The sequence below is a fragment of the Corythoichthys intestinalis genome, chromosome 17 (genome assembly GCF_030265065.1).
Source record: "Corythoichthys intestinalis isolate RoL2023-P3 chromosome 17, ASM3026506v1, whole genome shotgun sequence".
In the NCBI taxonomy this organism is placed as follows: domain Eukaryota; kingdom Metazoa; phylum Chordata; class Actinopteri; order Syngnathiformes; family Syngnathidae; genus Corythoichthys; species Corythoichthys intestinalis.
Genome location: NC_080411.1, coordinates 41,921,292 through 41,943,387, shown reverse-complemented (window position 1 = coordinate 41,943,387; position 22,096 = coordinate 41,921,292). Strand labels below are relative to the sequence as shown.

Below are 22,096 nucleotides of genomic sequence, written 5' to 3'. Positions count from 1 at the left end.
CCCTTTTTGAGATCATGTGTTTTTTTTGTGTGTTCAATAAACCCTTTTACCCAATCCCCTATGTTATTGTTGTCTGCTAGCTGTCTGAAGTGAGCCACGTTTTCTAATTCTGTGGTCAAGCCAACAGCACTCTTTTCAGTTGCGTTTCCCTTTCAGGGTTTACCACATGGAGACAAAGCATGTGGGTTGTGATTGCTTTATAAGGAAAATCATGACTCATGTCATGCAAAGTATAGTCCTGTGGTCTATGAGCTCGTCTGTTGCACAAGAAACAAGGGTTCGAATCCCGCTGGAGACCTTCATTTAATTGCTTTTGCTGCTCGTTTTGTAAAATATTGACAGTGCTGTCCTGCTTTTCACTTTTCCGCTCTGGTTCTAATTGGAAGGGCAGAACCGACGACATGTTTATTAGGGGTGCAATGGTTCAGTTAGCCTACGGTTCGGTTTGAACCTCGATTTTGGGATCACGGTTTCGGTTCGGTTTTGCTTTTTTTTAATAAAAACTGCCTATATTTTGCTTTTAAAAAATGAAATAAACACTTAAAATGTAAACATTTTCAACTGTTAAAATGCCTCTTAGCTCTTTGGCTAGTGTAGTGACTGACTACCGAAATACACACACAGTAATAAAAAAGTTACTTGGCAACTGGTGATACCTTTCATGTTTTTTTTTCATTTAAAAAAAAACAAACAAACCCAAAAACATAGTAACCTTTGCTATGTTTGGAGGTCATTTAATGTTGTGAATCAACCGTTAAAGTTGATAAAAATTGCTCCCGTTTTTGCATTAGTTCCCTTCTGTCTACTTTCGACATGTGAACATTTTAAAACTGTTTCATCCTTTAAAGATACACTCAAGTCAAGATTTTGTCAATTTAGGAGTATTTTAGAAAAAAAGTTGCTTAGGTTCGCTCGGAAGGTTTACTACAACTGAGCCTTTCTGAGAAGTTTACTGCTCTAAAATGGCGGCTGTTTACTAACGCTACCGAGTGTCATTTCGCATGTAGTTCTATATGCATGAGATATCTAGGCGTAGATTGTATGCTGTCGGCTACAGCCAGGAAATATTGGAGCCACCTAGCCTACCATCGCGTTTGCTACAGCGTCTCAACAAACACTCTTTCCTCTCCGTGTCTGACTTTTGTCGCGTCATTCAATCAACGTATTAACGAACATTGTCTCGTTGCAGAAACGGTGAGAAAATCTGAACGGATGAAAAAAAAAAAAAAAAAACGTAATGCACGAAAAACGTGCAGATTTTGAACGTAACGTACGGCGTACGCATTTAAAAATCAGTGCTCACTTATACAAATTACGACGAGACCGTACAACTTGACAGGTATGAATTAAAGTGGACCATCACAGTTAGGTAGTAGCACTCCGTAGCATGGGACGTCTATCAGTGGTCAGGGTGAAACTATGTGCTTTAGCGAAATCATCTTCGATGGCTTTGCGTGCCATTTCATAAATGTCGGGGATTATGTTAATGGAGAAATATGTCCACGAGGGAACAATGTAACGCGGGTCAAGCGTTGCAAATAAATTAACGAAGCCCGCCGTGTGTTTTCACTGGTGTCCTCTTCGGGGTAGTCCTGCTCTGAGAAAGTGATATCTGTGGGTGATGCCAGCCGGCCGAGATGCCGGAGTCATGTTATAAGTGTTGCCATTAGCATAGGGAACAAGCGCTGAGCAATGCTTGAAAAATTGTTTTATTTATTTTTTTTCCCAGTATTTTCTCTCCCTCCACATTGTAGTCCACGGGGAAACCGAAATGTTGCCACACCGTAGATTTGAAAGAGGCCGGTGCTTCCTCAAAATTCGGTCTCTCCACTCCTCCGCTCGCCATAGCATTTTGTTTTCTTTGTTTCACTTTCACTTCACTCATAAGCGAGAGAGGGCGTTTCTCTGCTTCTATTACACAGCTGCTTGACAGCAATCCGACATTTACAGTGGGGAGAACAAGTATTTGATACACTGCCAATGGGTTTTCCCATTGACTGTGTATCAAATACTTGTTCTCCCCACTGTACTTGCGGGGCAGGAATTTCTCCACGGCGGTGCTTCACGTCACACACAGGCACACAGAGCTCGAGCAATTCATTCCACAAGCGTTCGGAATACATTAATTGCAAAACTGAAAAGGCGCGGTTCATAGAGGCGTATTGAACCGTACAGGGCGAACTGTACGGTTCGGCTTTGAACCGCAAACCGTTGCACCGCTAATGTTTATGTAGCTAAAGAGTGACACTGTGGTAGCTAGGCAGCGCCACCCAGTGACGTCGCCGCCCAGAGTGCATTGCGTCATCAACAACATTTTATGAAACGTTTTATTAAAACGAAAACATTAAGAGGGGTTCTAATATCAAATTATTATAACTCATACTAACATTTATCTTTTAAGAATTACGTTTTTCTATCCGTGGTTCCCTTTAAAATGTAAACATTTAAAATATAAAAAAAAAAAAAAAAAAAGGGGAAAAAAAAGGGGGAAAAAAAAGGAAAAACAGCTTATATGTATCTTTCCAATGCTGTTAAACCTGAATAAATACATTGAACACACATTCCCAATTTTAAATATTTTTTAAAATCTACTTCGCAGATTTTCGAGGTCCCAATTAACCGCGAAAAAACAAGGGATCACTGTACAGTAAACTAAACTCCTGCACACACTCACAAAAAAAGGGAGAATCACAGTCAGTGTGTGTTGAGAGGCACATATCCGGAAATGTTAGATTTCACATTTTCCTTTTGTTCACGCTGCCCCACATAATTACAGAAACAACAGTTAGTTCTTTAAGAAGGGGGGAAAAACAAAAAACAAACAAATGTTACATTAAAACCGACTCATATTTCCTTGTGGAACATCTCATCCACATTACCAAAAAAAAAAAAAGGGATCAGGAGTACTCACTTGTATACTAGTAGAGGCTTTCCTCCTAAATAAATATCACCGAAAATTTTAAATATCAGCCAAATACTGCGCCTCTGAAGGGAATTTATGACATTGACAATAAAATCATCATGTCTTGTTGAATAAGGTTCACACTCACCGGTCCACAGCCCAATTACTGGTCCACGAACCATTTGTTACCGAGTCTCACTGAGAAAAATTAATTTTCTAGTATATGGCGGAAAACACAGACAAGACTGAAAAAGCAGTTTCTGCTCTTGCACCCCTCTTTAAAATAAACTGCTGTATTTTAGGCCAAAAGAACTGTTGTGTTTGATAGAACAATATGTCTATATGCTGCAATAGCAGATTCGTGGCACATGAAGCCCCCAAACTATTTTTAATTTGTCCGTTTTACCCTGGTAACCTCCGTTTACAGACATCGCGCAACTGCTTTTGTTTCAACCTAGCCATAAAAAGAAGGTAAGTAATTATATTACTTATTCAAAATGTCTGTCATTTTTAGCTTGGAACCATTAATTGATGTCTAATATCTAATTTAAAAAAAAAAAAAAAAAAAAACGACTTTAGAAAAATATTCACTCGCATATTTTAAACTTTTAACCAAATTACGTCACAATGAAAAAAATCGTGTCTGTAAATACGTCACGGATATCTACCTCATAATTATGGCTTCATTTCATTTTTTTTGTCACTGTCGCATTTTCCCCGATGTTAGATGATAATCGATCCAAACAAAGAAAAATTGAAAAAAAAAAAAAAAAAGTTTAAAAGGGTATACATAAGAAAAAGAAAATATCGACCACTCCTTGATGTCTGCGATTTTTGCATCGCAACCCTTGTTATATTACCATGTTTCACCTATAAAATCCCCCAAAAATCTGGCTGTGGCCATTCACATCTGTGTCTTGACACTCAATGATACCTTGTTTCGATCTAAAAACTCCATGTAGCATGTAAGTACGCAATAATATCTCGTTAAAATCATGGCGTCTTTAATTCTGCTCTCTCGTGCTCTCACCTCCAGTTAGGGTTTTGCTGTTGAAAAAAAAAAAATTTTTTTTAAATGCCCTGTTCAAAGTTTTTCTTCCCCCAGAAAATTTTAAGCTTTCCAATGATGTATCACACATGCATATAGGACAATTTTGAAATTTGGCTAAATCGGGGTCTCCCAGCGGAACTTCAAGTCACCTGAGTGTTTTCCGCCATATGCTTTCTATTCTAATGATTATTAGTCATAAAAGGTGCTTTTTTGGCAAAACAATCAGGATTTTCTAGGAAGTCACATTGGCCTAGGCCTTCTGGGACATCATGCTTGTATTGGTGACGCAACAAGTCAGTATGCATAATGTGAGGCCACAAGTACGGTCACAAAGCTTTCATAATTGCTTGGGCAAAGGCAAGCACCTAGGATCAAAAGAGAAGCTTTTAGAATTTTTGGAGGAGAGAAGAAAATAATGTGAGCAAGAACATAAGCTATTACTGAGGGTCAACATATTAAAATACAAGTGCAGGTGCCTCGCCACTGACGTAGAATATTCTTTGATAATCGAAATCCTCTGGCTTTTGATTGGCTGATAACTATCCCTCTCAGCTGAAATTAGTATTTAAATGCAGCCCTGTAGTGTGTGAACTACCGTAAAACAACCTAATGTTACCTCACGAAAATTAAAGTGAACCATAGTGAATGCACAATGCCAAAACAGTACGTGACCAAGTACAAAATGAAAAAACGCACATCTACATTCATCAATGGTACGAGCTTTTGTGATGTTTATTAAGGTGCCTTGAGACATGAGTGACTTGACCTTTTTTTTTCTTTTAACTTGAGCGAAAACTAAAAGTGCAGGCTTGGTCACAGCGAAAGCACATATATCACAATGCTAACATTTGTAGTACATTCTTTATCCTCGGAGAATGCTAAATATTCCTGCCTCACTCAGAGCAGAGAACATCTCCATATATTAAAATTTTGTACGTCTGAATTAACTCATTACCAGCACCAGCCCTTAAAGTTTAAATGGATTGGACATCTATCACCGTAATTGGCTGGCAATGAGAAATAACAAAAGGGCGAATTCAATTGGAAAAATATGATGTTATACAAGTGTTCAGTTAGGAAGCATGGTCATGGAATGGAATAAACTCGCATCTCAAGGCACCACTGTGGTATCACTGTCAAATATTGTACCTGTAAATTGTCTTTTTTTCCCCCACAGGAACAATACAAAAATTAATTTTTGAAAAGTATACGGAGGCCCTCTCGTTAGTTACGGAATTGTCATTTCAGCACATTTTGGACGGTTTAATTCTCCCTGGGAACAACTTTTGTTCCTACACTGCTGGCCAAAAGTATTGGCACCCCTGCAATTCTGTCAGATAATGCTCAATTTCTCCCAGAAAATGATTGCAATTACAAATGCTTTGGGAGTAATATCATCATTTATTTTGCTTGCAATGAAAAAACACAAAAGGGAATGAGGAAAAAATTTTTTTAATCATTATCCTTTTACAGAAAACTCCAAAAAAGGGCCAGACAAAAGGTTTGGCACCCTTTGAAATATCATGTGATGCTTCTCTAGTTTGTGTAATTAACAGCACCTGTTACTTACCTGTGGCACATAACAGGTGGTGGCAGCACCTAAATCACACTTGCTGCCAGTTAAAATGGATTAAAGTTGACTCAACCTCTGTCCTGTGTCCTTGTGTGTACCACATTGAGCATGGAGAAAAGACCACCAAAGACCGTTGAGGACTTGAAAAGCAAAATTCTGAGGAAGCATGGGCAATCTTAAGGCTACAAGTCCATCTCCAAAGACCTGAACATTTCTGTGTCACCCGTGCGCAGAGTCATCAATAAGTGTAAAGCCCATGGCACTTTGGCTAACCTCCCTAGATGTGGGCGGAAAAGAAAAATTGACGAGAGATTTCAACCAAAGATTGTGCGGATGGTGGATGAAGAACCTCGACTAACTTCCAAACAAGTTCAAGCTGTCCTGCAGACCGAGAGCACAACAGTGTCAACCCATACTATCTGTCGGCGTCTGAATGAAAAGGGACTATGGTAGGATACCCAGGAAGACCCCACTTGTGACCCAGAGACATTAAAAAGCCAGACTGGAGTTCCAAAAACGTTTTGGAAGAATTTCCCCTGGTCAGATGAGATAAAACTAGAGCTTTTTTGGAAAAGGCAACAACATAGTTTACAGGAAAAAAACACAAAGCCTTCAAAGAAAAGAACATGGTCCCCACAGCCAAACATGGTGGAGGTTCCCTGATGTTTTGGGGTTGCTTTGCTACCTCTGGCACTGGACTGCTTCACCGTGTGCAAGGCATTATGAAGTGTGAAGACTACCAACAAATTTTTGCAGCATAATGTAGGGCTCAGTGTGATAAAGCTGGGCCTTCCTCAGAGGTTGTTGGTCTTCCAGTAGGACAATGACCCAAAACACACTTCAAAAAGCACTAAAAAATGGTTTGATAGAATGCACTGGAGACTTCTAAAGTGGCCAGCAATGAGTCCAGACCTGAATCTCATAGAACATCTGTGGACAGATCTGAAAATGGCACCCTTCAAATCTCAGAGACCTGGATTAGTTGGCCAAAGAAGAATGGTCTAAAATTTCAGCAGAGCCTTGTAAGAAACTCATTGATGGATACCAGAAGCGGTTGTTCACAGTTATTTTGTCTAAAGGTTGTGCTACCAAGTATTAGGCTAAGGGTGCCAATACTTTTCTCCGGCCCATTTTTAAGTTTTGTGTAAAATGATAACTATTTAATTTTTTAAAAATTCACTCTTGTGCTTTTTCATTGCAAGCAAAATCTATGAAGATATTACTACCAAAGCATTTGTAATTGCAATCATTTTCTAGGAGAAATTGAGTACTATCTGACAGAATTGCAGGGCTGCCAATACTTCTGGCCATCAGTGTATATTAATGTGCCTTGCACAATAGAAGGTCCTTAAATTTTTGTTATGGGACCTCAACTAGTCCTGGCCTCCACCTTGGCAAACACTTTTGTAAGAAGTGAAATTAAAAAAAAAAAAAAAAAAAAATTAAATTAAATGTGAATCAAGTCACATTGTAAGGATACAAACCTGCTTTTTGTGGACTTTTGTGGATCTTGTCAAGTTTCACTTTAGTTTTACAGCTCATGTTTTGGTTTGCTGGGTTCTCTCAACCATTTTTGTAATCAGAGAACCCCCCCAAAAAAGACAACACGAGGAATATGTACATGGGAATTGGGCGACTTAAATAATCACATACAGTAAAATCCCATCTTGTTTCTGTACAGTGAGGCCCTGATATTCCTTGGTGATGATCTAGAGTAGAGATGGATAAACTCAACGTTCTTCTGGATTCATAGGCGAAATGAGCAGACTGCTAGATAGAACTGCAAAAGAGCTACAACTCACCGCTTGAAAGTCCAACAGCAATGATCCCAACACTTACATTCTTTGTCTTCACAAAACATGTGAAATTGAAGGTCATCTTTTACCGTTTGCAGTTCTCCAAGTCTGAAAGCCTCGTGGGACTTCTCAGCTCTTTGGCATCTAATCTTGGTGCCATTCCAATATTACATAATTAACAAAGTGGTCTTGCAAACCTTTCGAAAGCCTGCAGTGGTGTGGTACCCTTGAACACAGTGCAGTAATTTATTTTACTTTATGCCAAGAATATGCCTGTATGAGTGACATGGCTAGCATTGGACATTCTGATACCTGAACCTTCAAAATGAAAAGGTTCTGAATTTAAAAAAAAAAAAAAAAAAACTTCACAAAAGTTCTTATTGTCAAAAATGCTTATCAAACAATTGTTCATTCCTGCCTCCCACGTCATGACAAGCCTCAGTTCCAATTTTTAACCTTCTTATTCACAGCAGAGACCAGCTCAACCCTTTTTTCCTTAGGAAACATTTAAACAGAAATTCCTCCACAAGGAAAATGTACCAAAGTACAGGTGGCCTGCACTGACCTGGGTCACCGGCCTTCACAGTAATCCAGTCCTTTATGGAACAGCTACAAGTCTTATAAGGAACCCACAGCATGATCTAAGCACACTTCTCCTGCATGGTGACATCACTTGGGTGGAGATGGCCAGATGGGGAGTGGGTGAGCCTCAGTGTTGAAGACATATTTATCCAGACTGAGAAGCTCAGTGTCGTCAGAGAAGAGCAAGTAGAAGTACTTCAATGTCTCGCCGAGGAAGAAACTCTCCATCTTGTCTCTAGGCTCCGGGTTCTCAGGGTCACGGACGTTGTTGATCGACGTGTAGCCCCCATCGGCAACCTAGATTTAACAAGGTTAATGGTCTGGTGTCTTAAATATGAAGTGGAAATCAGAAATAAAAAAATCCAGACACTATTTTTTTAAATAGCCTAACTCAATAACTTCCATTGATGGTGATAGACATTTTATCCTCAACACAACTGCATGCATCAAATACAGTATATCAATCATTACTCATAAAGTACCATTTATAAGTAATACATAAAACAGCAAAAACATTTGTTGTTTCGCAAACTATAACATTGTGATACTGTAATAAACATTTAGAACCCAGGGTATATTGTCACATAATTAAGTAGTTCAGTCACAACCCACTAGTAGATGTGAAAACATTTTACCTTTGTATACTTGTTGAAACTCTGCAGAATTTCCCATCCCCACTCTCTGTATTTGGGGTCTTTTGTGAACCTATACATGTAGAAAAGACTTTCAACAGTCTCCGGCCTTAGCAGGTTATGTCGGTCTGCAGACTGTAATAAATACAAAAATAAGTAAATTGTCAGTTATTATCTGGTATGGAACATGACATTTAGTAATGTACAGTAGCAAGATGAAGCATGTGAACTCTTTGGTCGCATTCAGATCCACACAGTCCACTTGTAGAGCAACATGTTTAACTCGAGCTAGGAAAAAATATCTGGCGATACATCGCAATCCTTTATGTCACGATCCGAGTATTGATACTTTTAGAGTATCAATACTTCTTCATGAGTATCGATCGATACTTTAGATACTTCTAATGTGCTGCTCAAACGCAGGGCCGGCCTCACGCCAACAAACTAGAGATGTCCCGATCCAATCACTCTCCGTCCTGCTGCTTGTCTTGGTCCGCAGAACTCAAGATTGCTTGTTAACTCATTCACTCCCAGCCATTTTCACCAGAGCAAGGCCCTTCGCTCCCGGCCGTTTTACTGGATTTTGACTGATTTTGCAAGGCCCACAGAAAATTCTGTTCTATTGCTATGTAGACATGGAACCCACCAAAAGTAAGCTTAGACTCTCTTCTTTCAGCAAAAAAAAAAAGTTCATATCTTTTTCCATTCTTTCGAAATCAGCATTAGAAAATAGCTTAGTTTGAGCAATTTTCCAATTTCTGATGAAAAAACAGAGAAATTGAGCTTTTTGTAAAAGCATACATTTCAAACATAACTTTGACTTTAACACAGCTATTTTCGCTTTTGTGACATCCCAAACATCTAAATAATGTTTTCGTTCAACAAAATAACATAAACAAGACAAATAGAGCTATTGATTGCAAAGTAACAATTTATTTACACATAACTAAACTATTGAACTGTTGAACTTTTTGCGCACATAACAACGGGGAAGGCTCTCGGCTGTTCCCGGTTGAATGAGGTGGTTCCCAGTATTCTGAGGAGTCCGGATCAAAATCGGTCTCACTTTTTTCATCACCTTCATCGTTGGTTTCAACCTTGGACAGAACGAGTGTGAAACCTGACGCTGCTGTGGCCGTCACGGTCTGTCTCATCATGATATAATTTTTTTTAATCCTTCTTTGAAGATGATTTCGTTTTCTTTTCAAAACACTCCTCCAGTGCCGTTTGCCTCTTATTTCCCCCAAATGTTCTCCACATTTTTCTCAAATTCTCATGTGCCTTCACAAGATCCCTCCAACTTAAGTTTCATGACTTTTTCTTCACTTCCTTTCTTGGCCCGAGATGAGTTCTTACAAAATACGCTACTGCCCTCCAGTGGCCAGTTAAATTGCTTTAAAATGAGTTGTGAGCATTATGCATTGCAGTTTAGGTGCAACAGAACCTAGAGATGCCTCTTGTAAAAAGAAAAACGCAAAAGACAGATAAATATATTTTTGGGACACTGAAACAATTAAAAATAGAACATCTTTATACATTTTTGGGAGCAAATGAGTTAAAGATAACAATAAGTGACAGCTGTTGAGGCTTTGATGTTGCTAGAGAAGCCTGGGAGCGCTATACTTGAAAGATGCCGCATCGTTGAGCTTATTTTTACACTTGCGGCAGTGTGAGTGGCAATTCATTGAGAGGTGTGTGTGTAAGTGAGTAGCGTGAGGGAATTTGAGTGAACTGACTAAATGAAGCATTTAATAAAGACAAGTATTTTTCTAGCTTATTCTTGTTTAAAAATAATTCAGTGGGACAGTAAAATGTTTAAAAAAACATTTTTCAACAAATTATTTTCGGTGTCGGATTGGGACTCTGTATAATATGTAATGTGTTTTTAGAGTTTTTGTTTTATTTTACACAGGAACAGTTGCTGAGATACTTAATGCGCTTTTCTATGTGAAAAAAAGAATATTGTTATCCCTCGCAACTTCACGCTTCAAACTTTGCGACCTCACTCCATCGCAAAGTTTTTTCCCCCCCAATTAGAAAATTAAATAATTAAATACGGATGAACTGTCCCGATCCGATCACGTAGTCTCCCTCCTGCTGCTTTTCTCGGTCTGGCAGTGCACTGAGTTGCTTATCACATTACTTGGACCACTTTTCTATTTATCGAATTCTTTGCACAAATGACGCTGCTTAAATTAGGACAGCATTGCACGATGTCCTTCATGGACATATTTCATTCTAAGTCAGTTATAATTATGCACTTATAGCTCTATAGCATATATTTTTCTATTTATTTATTTTATTTATCAAATACATACTGGAGTGCCACGTCCAATTTCGTTGTTCACAATGTTCTGTTGTTGACAATGACAATAAAGACCTATTCTTATTCTTCTTATTAAAGTTAACGAGGATTGATAGACATTAAGGCTTGATCTTGCCAGAGACGCTCGGAAGCCGAAACTTCGAAGCGCAGCTAATCCGATCTGGATTACTTTCGTATGTGGTTTAAATCTGACTTGGGGCACATTTTTCCAGAACGTAGCGGCGGTCTGAACTGCCAAGTCTCCCAATTACGTCAGAAAAGAGCGAGAGAGACAGGGCGCTACAGGTGCGCATTAACGTTATTAGTTTGATTGCGGCTTTTGGGGAAGGAGCGGGCTTGACAAGTCATAAAAAATAAAATGGGTGGAGGATAGGCCTCAGAATGCTCGGTTTTCTCTCTACTCCAAATGAGCAATATTTAAAGATTGCTTACATGGCCGGGAGTCGGGGCAAACTGTCCGTCCGTATGTGTGTTTGTGTGTCATGTGTAGTCATTTGTTTTGATGCTGCTGCGCATGCGGTTACAGTGCGAAACAGCCCCACAGCATCACTGACCCACCCCCATACTCCACAGTGGGTATGAGGTGCTGTCTACACGCCAACAATCTGTTTGGGAGGCATGCACAAAGAAAACCTTTCCTCACTCACAATCATAAACGCAAACGTCTGGAGTTCGCCAAGCGGTATTGGGGCTTCAACTGGGACCGTGTGCTTTGGTCAGATGAGACGAAGATTGAGCTTTTTGGCAACAAACACTCAAAGTGGGTCTGGCGTGCCACGAAAGATGCGCTTGCTGAAAAGCACCTCATACCCACTGTGAAGTATGAGGGTTGGTCAGTGATGCTGTGGGGCTGTTTCGCTTCGAAAGGCCCTGGGAACCTTGTTAGGGTGCATGGCATCATGAATGCTTTGAAATACCAGGACATTTTAAATCAAAATCTGTTGCCCTCTGCCCAAAAGCTGAAGATGAGTCGTCACTGGGTCTTTCAGAAAGACAATGACCCTAAACATATGGCCAAATCTACACAGAAATGGTTCACCAGACACAAAATCAAGCTCCTCCCATGGCCATCAACCCCAGACCTCAACCCCATTGAAAACCTGTGGGGTGAGCTGAAGAGGAGAGTACAGAAGAGAGGACCCAGGTCTCTGGATGATTTAGAGACATCCTGCAAAGAGGAAGATCCCTCTTTCTGTCTTTTCCCATCTTGTGAAACATTATAGGAGAAGATTAGGTGCTGTTTTGTTGCAAAGTATTAACACCACGGGTGCTAATAATTGTGACACACATTATTTGATGTCAAATAATTATTTCTTTATGTGGGATTTTTTCCCCACTGAATAAATGCACTTGTATTGAAGGTTCGATTTTTCTCTTTTTTTCCATTAAGGTCCCATATTATTTAGACAAAAAATATTAGAAGCTAAAAAACACATAATTATTATAAATCCAATAATTATGGAGGGCACTGTAGTTGCTCAGTGCGTTTCGGACTGCGAATTAGTGCGCATGCATGATACTTGAACGGGCTCAATGGACAAAGGCAGTCTGAACGGGCACACCAAAAAAACATGACAAAAAAATCGGAATTGTGCATTAAGACCTGCGGTATGAACCTAGCATAAGAGTTCTTGAAATTAGAAAAATAGCTAGCTGAAAATAAGCCTAACAGACTTATTTTAAGCAATAAATTTGTATATTTAATGTTAATAAAAGCTTGCCATAAATGTTCTTAATTCAACAATAAATATTGTTCAAAACATTATTTGAAAGCAAATATTTCTTAAGTGAAAAATTACCAACTTAGATGCATAAGCTTAATCAAAACAAATATATACTTATTTAAAGTAGACACATTAATCTGCTAAGCAGTCTTTAACACTCAAAACAAGATTAAGAAATTCATTTGACTAGATTGAAGAAATATTATATTATCTGATTAAAACGCTATAAATTTGCAGTGTGGGTATTGGCACTGGATCGGTATCGGCAAAACATATCGAGAAATAATCGGATCAGATCTTAAGTCAAAAAATCAGCACCAGGAGATCCCTAGTCACCGTATGCATTTTGTTTTGACTGTCATCTCCAACTATGGGTAAAAATGTACTTATATTATGGTGACGCACCTTAACAATAATGTCGTTACTGTCAGTGGCGTGCAGGTTAAAGTGTGCTATCTCAGGGCTTAGCCCTGTTTCCATCTGTATGTACATTTGATGACACGTCTCCATCAACTGTGCAGCTAAATCCATGTGGTCCCCTGGAATGTCATTGTGTGCTCCCAATGCCAGAGTTCCTGGCAGGAAGCACACCAGGTGGTCCTGAAAGAAGAGGAATTTGATAAGAAGAAAAAGAAACATCATTTCAAATAGATGTTTTGTGAAACAAAGACAAGCTATGCAAATTCAATACTTGGCAAGTATTTTTGTGCATTTCTACCATTTTAGGGTTGAAGCGATTATGGGACAGCTCTCCAACAAAGGTCAATTTGCGTGGCCCCGTCTGCCTCACAAGGTGCTTTTTCACTCCATTGATTGCTTCAACGTAGTCCTCCAACAATCTAACACAGTACAACAGCAAACATAAAACCAAGTGTTGTTTTCATCAACGATGACGATAACGAAAATATTTAGTCAACAAACAATTTTTTCGTGATGATGACGAGCTAAAAACGTTTCTTGGGAGACTAGAACATAACAAGATTCGCCAGTTTTCGTCTGACGAGAGGAAAACGACATATAAATTTGCCATAGTTTGTAATTCAGTAATTCAGTGTTGTTTTTGGCAGCCCTTTTAAATTTCGTCTTCGTCTTTTGGACGAAAATACTTTTAGTCATTTCAAAATGTGTTCGTCTTCGTCTAGTTTTAGTCAACGAAAACGCAGACAAATTTCATCTAGTTTTAGTCCACAATTACTTAAAAGTTTTCCATTCATAAACTTCAAAAGTTTTATTCCATGAATAAATAAAGGTTTACAACAATTTGAAAGGAACATTGACAGACGAACACACAGGGCAGGCCCAGGCCATTTGGGGGCCCTGAACAAAATAATGCAAAGGGGCCCATATTTTTGGCCCACCATTTGGTCACAGTGTACTGTGAAACCCATACATGCAATCCAGCCCATACGTCCATATTTTGTATATTAATCAGATTTTGTTGCACTGCATACTTCAAACTTCTCACCCCAAATGATTGTCAGTACTTACAGTAGATAACGCCAAACCTTTTACTAAAAGAGGAAAGAAAGAAGTTAAAGTGCCTGTGACACGAAAAAGCATGTTTATTTCATAATACACGCGGTATTTTATGCCCCTGAATGATATGGGCCGCTTGGATGTGTGTGGAAGCGATCGCTATTTTTATTTAGTTTTTTTAATCCCGCGCCATGAAAATGAGCGACATCCTGTTTTGACGAGGATTGCTAATGTGACGTCAGCGGGATAGCCATCTTCAGTATACAACCAATACTACAGTACGCGCTCTCCTAATGCTCATTAGCAGCAGCACGTTAGCTGCACAACAACTCCAGCCACCCTCCTCCGGGGAACGAACTGTAAATTGCTCTCCGCCGGGCGGTTTGCCGATCCGCGATGACAATCGACAACCGGGTCGTCATGTCAAATAATGCAGGATAGTTATGTGTGATTTTCCGCTTCGAAGACTTTGAAACATCACTCGGTTCGGGTTAGCATGTCAGCTAGCTGTCACGCCTTCTGGTTTGTTTACATTCTCCGAAGCCGGGGAAGGGAAATGACATGTCCGATTTAGGTGTCATAAAATATCGTTCGGGAGGTGCGACAGTAAAGGTGAAGTCGACAATTTTGACCATTATGGAGTAATTTTGCCATGTCGTCCTGAATAAATGCATTTTTATTATTTCATATTCCATTCAGCACAGGACTGTTATTTGTCATGACCATGCCATTTATTTAGCAATTGGGGAAAATACTTGGATAAAAAGAATATCCTGTAAAAATATTGAAGTAAAGAGAAACAATGACATTTTGCCGCTCTCTTCGTTGCGTTTTCCTCGTTGTGAATAGTTCCCCTTCGACGGGCTGACTGGTCCTTCTCAAGCCATTTAAATAGCTATTGGGGAAAAATACTTGGATAAAAAGAATATCCTGTAAAAATATTGGAGTAGAGAGACTGACACAATGACATTTTGCGGCTCTCTTCGTCGCGTTTTCCTCGTTCTGAATCATTCCCCCTCAATGGGCTGAATAGTAAAACCGATGAGCCCAGTCTACCGCTGACGTCATCCACCTGTTGGGGACGCTAAAGCCCTATAATGGTAGGCGTGGCTAACCGGCAGATTAAAAGACTAATTTCTCGTCATCTGTGCTTTGCTAAATTGTTGTATATAGTCGAATCGTCTCAAAATATGATTCTAATTCACATAATAATGCCATTTAAGACTTTTTTTCTCGTGTCATATGCTCTTTAAGGAAGAACTTTTATTTTTTTAAGCTTGTAATCAAGTATCAAAACTCACAAAAGTCAAATAAAGCAAACTGTAGTAAACAAAATAGAATATAAATTAAACAATTGCCAGATTGGGGGCCCCCTAGTGGTCAGGGGCCCTAAGCAGCTGCATAGTCTGCGTATAGGCTGGGCCGGCCCTGCGAACAAATAACTGTAGAGGCTACTACGACATCATCAATTAAGTGATGAAAATATACACTCAACAGGAAAACACCACATTATTTTCAATTAATTAAACTCACCTGGATGCCACAAACAGTATAACATAGTTTTCCACCAGAGTTTAAGACAATACTCACTACACTAAATGCTAATGTTTTTTTCGTCAATGATGACGATAACGAAAATATTTAGTCAACGAACTATTTTTTCGTGATGATGACGAGCTAAAAACGTGTCTCGGGAGACTAAAACATAACAAATTCGCCAGTTTTCGTCTGACGAGAGGAGAACGACATATAAATTTGCCATAGTTTGTAATTCAGTAATTCAGTGTTGTTTTTTGGCAGCCCTTTTAAATTTCGTCTTCGTCTTTTGGACGAAAATACTTTGTCATTTCAAAATGTGTTCGTCTTCGTCTAGTTTTAGTCAACGAAAACGCAGACAAATTTCATCTACCGGTAGTTTTAGTCCACAATTACTCAAAATGTTTTCATTTATAAACTTCAAAAGTTTTATTCCATGAAAAAAAATAAAGGTTTCCAACAATTTGAAATGAACATTGACAGACGAACACCTAACTGTAGAGTCTACGATGACATCATCAGTTTCGTGAGGAAAATATACACTCAGCAGGAAAACACCACCTTATTTTAAATTGATTTAACTCACCTGGATGCCACAAACAGTTAACAGTATGTAAAAAGTTTTCCACAAGAGACAATAGACCCTTCTCACCTACGTCACAAAATGACGTGTCGCTGTATCCGGCCGCCATATTGTCCGTATTTTTTAGACTTATTCTCATTGTTTTCAATTAGTCGTGCAAGTTATAGAGCAATTCATGGAAGCCCCGGTGTTATCAGACGCTGTGAACTCACTGGATGCGTTGCATAAAAGACGTTATGTGGAAAAGCTTCAGTTTATCCATTTGCCAGATCCATATTTGATGCCTAAATCGATGTTTTTCGACCCGCTGTCTTCGCCGTCTTTGCCTGACATCTGCTAGCTACCCTGATATTTACAACTATCTTGTCCACACAAAATCAGCCTATTCTCACGAAAGTTTGAAAAACTTTAAGAGCTTGGAGGCTTATAAATACTTCGTTGCTGGTTAGGTGAAACAGGTCCTCGTCCACGAAAATTCGGCAGGAATCTATCGTGTGCTCGGGAAGGTGAGCTACGAAATTTTCAATTCAAAATCTTTTGTTCTTGCTAACATCCACTGTCAAGTCTAATGTATTTCATGTCATTTGTCAATGGAGCTAGGGCTTTTAATGTTTATATGGTTTAGCGATAGCACTCTCACTACATACATATATAACATGTCATAAATATGAAGTGCGATAGCACTACTCCAGATTGTCCCTAGTTGAATTTATTTTTTGGCTTTTGACCTCAATAGTGAAATTGTAAATTAATTGTATGACAACTGTCTGATTATCCCCTTATAATTATATATTTTCAGGTAGTTCATTCACAACGTCTGAGTGTATGTTGTCAGCGATTAGCCTAGAAATGATCTTAATTGTGGTTGTCAGCCCGAAACCCTCTAAATATATATTAAATGCATCTTACCAAATATAAAATAACTACTACATAATCTGTGGTAGTCGTTTGGAGCCCAGTTTTCTCGTCGAATTGCAGCAGTCAATCTCGGTCTCCTCTCCGGGTCTCTCGGAATACGGTAAAACTTCAAGTCTCTCCGTCTATCTTCTCTGTTTTTGCAACCGACCGCCACACACGACTTCACCATTTTGATTATTAATGTTAACGAGCAGAAAAACACGCCATAATAGAAGGGATTTACGAAGCGCTAATGCATTAACATGACGAGTATACGGACAACATGGCGCGGGGGCGTGGCTGTGACGTCACGTGAGTAGGGTCTATACTCACTACGCTAAATGCTAATGTTAACGTGAATGCTATGCTAATGTGATCGTTATGTTAACGCTACAAGTTACGTAGTATGTGATGATCACTCAGCACAGACCTTTAAAGGCTAAAGGAACATGACATACAGTATCTAGCCAAGATAAGAAAACAAAACTTACCAGGCAGTACCTGACACGTTCTATAAAAGGAGCCTTGAGTGTGCACAAGCTTACTAAACTGGCATCCATCTCGTTATGTTTTACTCTCCTAAGACACTTTTTAGCTCATCAACATTATGACAAAATTGTTCGTTGACAAAATAGTTTCGTTATCGTCATGGAGTGTGCACAATCTTACTCACCCGCCGATGAGTAAGCGTGTGTTTAAGGCGCAGCATGTCACATGAGTGACACGACCAAACACTGCTAAGATGCGTGCCAACTACACATACGGTAAGAAAATGTCACACATTGTGAACTTCTGACAGAATGTTCATCTCGTTCTCGTCTAGTCAGACGACAACCCGCATCCATTTCGTTATGTTTTAGTCTCCTAAGACACTTTTTAGCTCGTCAACGTCATGAAAAAATTGTCCGTCGACGATCTACTTTCGTTATCGTCATCGTTGAAGAAAATTTGGAATTGGAATAATTGTCGACTAAAACTAGAAGAAGACATTTTAAATGACTAAAATATGACTAATAAGTATTTTTACTATTAAGTATTTATAAGGAGAAAATAAAAAGGGCTGCCAAAAACAACACTGATAACACCCAATCTCTTGTTTAAATTAGCAGTGTTGCTAATAATTGTATTTTCAAAACAATATCTAAGTAACCATCACACACAAAGTTAAAACAAATCTTACTCGTCTTCGGTCTTGCCGCCCTGAAGCCATTGCTTGAGCAGGTATTCATAGTAACTGTCTGCTCTGGCGCCCAGGGTATAGATGCCTCTATGAGAGAACTGGCCGCTGTTTGTGTTGATGAACATTGGTATCAGACCATCGTGCTTGCCCGGAAGGTTGTGGACCTGCTTCATCACCTCGTCTACAGCTTCCTGAAAGACAGAACGTTATATGGATGCATCAGTGTAAGGCATGATTTGACTGTTATGGTGGTGGTCCTGTTTTCTTGCCTTGAACTGTGGTTCCTGAGTGAGGCGGCTGAGCTCTCTAAATTCCAGCTGAATGCTTGTGACCTCAGCCATGGAACTGTCAGACGTCCATCTTGGCGGGTGAGCTGTTCCCTTACCGATATTTACGTCAGAGAAAGGAATCTTAGAGGGTGTTTTGAAGGCAGGCATCAACCGGGACCCGAGGTCTTTCTGTAAGCAGGTATGTGTAGTTTTCTTTTAATGTACAAGCTTTGTGTGATTATGTTATTCTTGTCTTCAAAATTAAACTTACAGCTTTATTCAAGAACAGCTGGTCTCCAGTTAGATGGTAGGTACTCAAAAGACCACCCAGGACACGTATGGTTGTCTCGAAAAGATTCACGTCCACATTTTGGTTGAAGGAGAGCTCCTTTTCTATCCATTGCTTGGCCTCTGCGAACTCTGTGACACACGACACAATGTAAAGCTTTAAACAATAAACAGCTCAGTTCATTGTTTAGGAACTGAATCGTTATACACCTTCCAGGTCAAAAACATACAATACCTTCTTTCAGGTTCATGATCCACATTGTGTCGAGGGAATCAATGAGGGTCAAACCCAGACCAAACCACTCGCTAAAAGACTTTGAAATAGGCTTTAGCTCATCGTGACCCCAAGCGTTGTCCTTGTAACCCTTCCATGCATGTCTGAAGGCATCTCGCACAGCCTCAAGCCTGTTCACAGTTCCAGTTGAAGCTATTGGCAGAAAAGGAGGGGCAAAACTATATGTTCAGTGAGTGTAGGAGACATAAAATGCACGTACACTGCAAAAACACACAAGTCCCTTGTTTTCAGTGTAAATTTACTGAAAATAAGTAGGGCTGTCAAACTAAAGTTAATTAAAATTTTTAAACGAGTTAATTACAGCTTCAAAATGAATTAATCACAATTAATTGCAATTCAAACCATCTATAAAATATGCCATATTTTTCTGTAAATTATTGTTGGAATGGAAAGATAAGACACAAGATATATACATTCAACATACTGTACATAAGTACTGTATTTGTTTATTATAAAAAATAAATCAACAAGATGGTATTAACATTATTAACATTCTGTTAAAGTGATCCATGGATAGAAAGACTTGTAGTTCTTAAAAGATAAATGTTAGTACAAGTTATAGAAATTTTATATTAAAACCCCTCTTACTGTTTTCATTTTAATAAAATTTGTAAAATTATTAATCAAAAAATAAACTAGTAGCTCGCCATTGTTGATGTCAATAATTACACAATGCGCATGGTGCTGAAATCCATAAAATCAATCGCACCCAAGTGCCAGCAGAAAGCGACAAAGCACCAAAAAAACACAAGTAACAAGTGTTTGAGCGGGGCATGTGCGTTAAATCCGTCAAATATTTTAACGTGATTAATTTTTAAAAAATTAATTAACGCCCGTTAACGCGATAATTTTGACAGCCCTAGAAATAGGTGAAATTATCTGCCAGATTTCTTGAAATAAATTAGGCTTTCATTAAGATGAAAATAAGCTTAACAGACTTATTTCAAGCAATACATTAGTATATTTAATCTTAAAAAAAACTCTTAAATGTCAAAAATGTTCTTATTCAAGAATATATGTTGTTCAAAACATTATCTAAAAGCAATGTTTTCTTGATTAAGGTGAAAAATCACCATCTTTTAGATATATGGGCTGAATAAGAACAAATACAGGTAGTCCCCAGGTTAAGATGTACCCGTGATTTTGTGATTTCGACTTTACAACTCAGAAGTTTGTGGTCGGCCATTTTGTCTCCAGCAGTTTTTTATTTATTTATTTTTTTTATGTCGCGTAACAGTGTCTCGCCCGCCACATCTCAGCATTGATGGTAAGTAAAGATACACGATAATATCGGCTACCGATAATTATCGGCCGATAATGGCAATTATGACGTCACACAGATAATACAGATAATAAAAAAATCAACCGATAATGCAATCCGATAATTATATACTTGATTTAGCCTCCAAATGTGCGCAACCAAGCAGTTTTCTCCACTTCTTCACTGCCGCCTGCTCAACCCCTCCCCTCTCTGAAGCCCCTGTGGGAGGAGGGGTTTAGGAGTACGGCGTCATAGAGGAGGCGGTGTTACACATCAGTGTTGAGGCGCTCTCACTAGCGTGCGTTGCTTTTCCAGTGTGGCTCTCGCCATCTACAAAAACAGTTCCTCAAGACCTAAAGAAAGCATCCTCATTGAACACCACTAGCACTAACCCAGCAGCCATTTAAAACTGCATCACAATGATTTTTGGAACGAATATGAGGCTGCTGCTAGCACGAATGCTAAAGCTATTGTTAACAAATAAACTATAAAGGAAGCTACGGGGCTTGTGACAATACAGAGACGCTGCGGTCCTCCCGGAGTCGGGGTGTTTGGGAATGCAGCCCAAAGCGAGTGGTAAACTCCCATCTATGGCTAAACACCTCACGAGATCGACAGTTGACAAGTAGCTCTCTTCCGACGGAGCCCGCTGGTCCAGCAGGCCGCCGCCGCCTCGCCCTAGGCGGGTAGAGCATGAGAGCAGAGCCATGCACCGAATGCGCCGCAGCGAGCCGGCCGGGGCGGGCGGATATCCGGTACGAACTTAGCTGCCGCCGCCACTCCGGTTCGAGACAGAGGCCTGGCGCGGGTGCTAATTTGGCAGCCGGGCGGACTGAAGGGCACAGGCGGGAGGAAATTCCCGAAATGACCCGATAGCCAAACCCCTGGATGAAAAAATAATGCAGTTTATACGACCACGATTCTTCGTGAAAGACATGCCGATCACATCAGTTTTACCGCGGACATTTACACAGGTGAAGTCAACAAACCATGTTTATCATGACGGCACAGTGGTTAGTTGATAATTGTAACATGCACCAAACGACGCAAAGAAGTCATCCAGTCAGTAATGCATTCAGTACGCTTTAAATTTATGACGTCTTAATCAGATCATTCTTCTTAAATCTAGTCAAATAATTTTCCCCATCTTGTTTGAGCGTTGAAGACTAGTTGAATGCGCCAGATTATTCCACTTACTTGAACTAAATATTGCAATTTGTTCTTATTAAGCCCAAACATCTAAAAAAATAAGGTCATTTTTCACCTAAATCAAGAAAAAATTGCTTTCAAATAATGTTTTGAACCATACATATTCTTGAATAAAGAACATTTCTGACAAGTTTTTTTTTTTTTTTTTTTTTAGGATTATGTATAATCATTTATTGCTTAAAACAAGGCTGTTAATCTTATTTTCAGCTGGCCATTTTTCTTCAAGAAATCTGAGTGAAATGTACTTGAAGTGCTGGCAGTTAATTTAACTTATTTCCAATAGATTTACACTGAAAACAAGGGACTTTAACTAGTCTTAAGGAGCTGTGTTTTTGCTGTGTAGTAATGTTATACTTTAGGAATGGCATACTTTTAAAGCCATTTTTGTGCAACTTATGTATTTACTCTGTAAGTAATTGTTGCCAAAAGTTTACCATTACACAATGTCAGACAATCTGTCTTTATTTAGATGTTGGAATTTACTACTACTACTACTTGTTCACATTTGATGTTGAA

At 39.2% G+C, this 22,096-nt stretch overlaps 1 protein-coding gene across 3 annotated transcripts in view; it reads right to left on the bottom strand.

The window, feature by feature from the left end:
* Positions 1 to 681: 681 nt before the first annotated feature.
* The window catches only part of man1b1a (mannosidase, alpha, class 1B, member 1a), a 31,768-nt gene continuing 10,353 nt past the window's right edge, over positions 682 to 22,096 (bottom strand). For all 3 annotated transcript variants that reach the window (XM_057819388.1, XM_057819387.1, XM_057819389.1), the window contains 8 exons: positions 19,051 to 19,242; positions 18,799 to 18,947; positions 18,528 to 18,716; positions 18,259 to 18,449; positions 13,305 to 13,425; positions 12,992 to 13,186; positions 8,540 to 8,671; positions 682 to 8,201 (listed from right to left, as the gene is read on the bottom strand). In XM_057819388.1, coding sequence (XP_057675371.1) covers positions 7,992 to 8,201; positions 8,540 to 8,671; positions 12,992 to 13,186; positions 13,305 to 13,425; positions 18,259 to 18,449; positions 18,528 to 18,716; positions 18,799 to 18,947; positions 19,051 to 19,242 — 1,379 coding nt within the window. In that variant the 3' untranslated portion in view covers positions 682 to 7,991. The remainder of the gene's footprint in view (positions 8,202 to 8,539; positions 8,672 to 12,991; positions 13,187 to 13,304; positions 13,426 to 18,258; positions 18,450 to 18,527; positions 18,717 to 18,798; positions 18,948 to 19,050; positions 19,243 to 22,096) is intronic.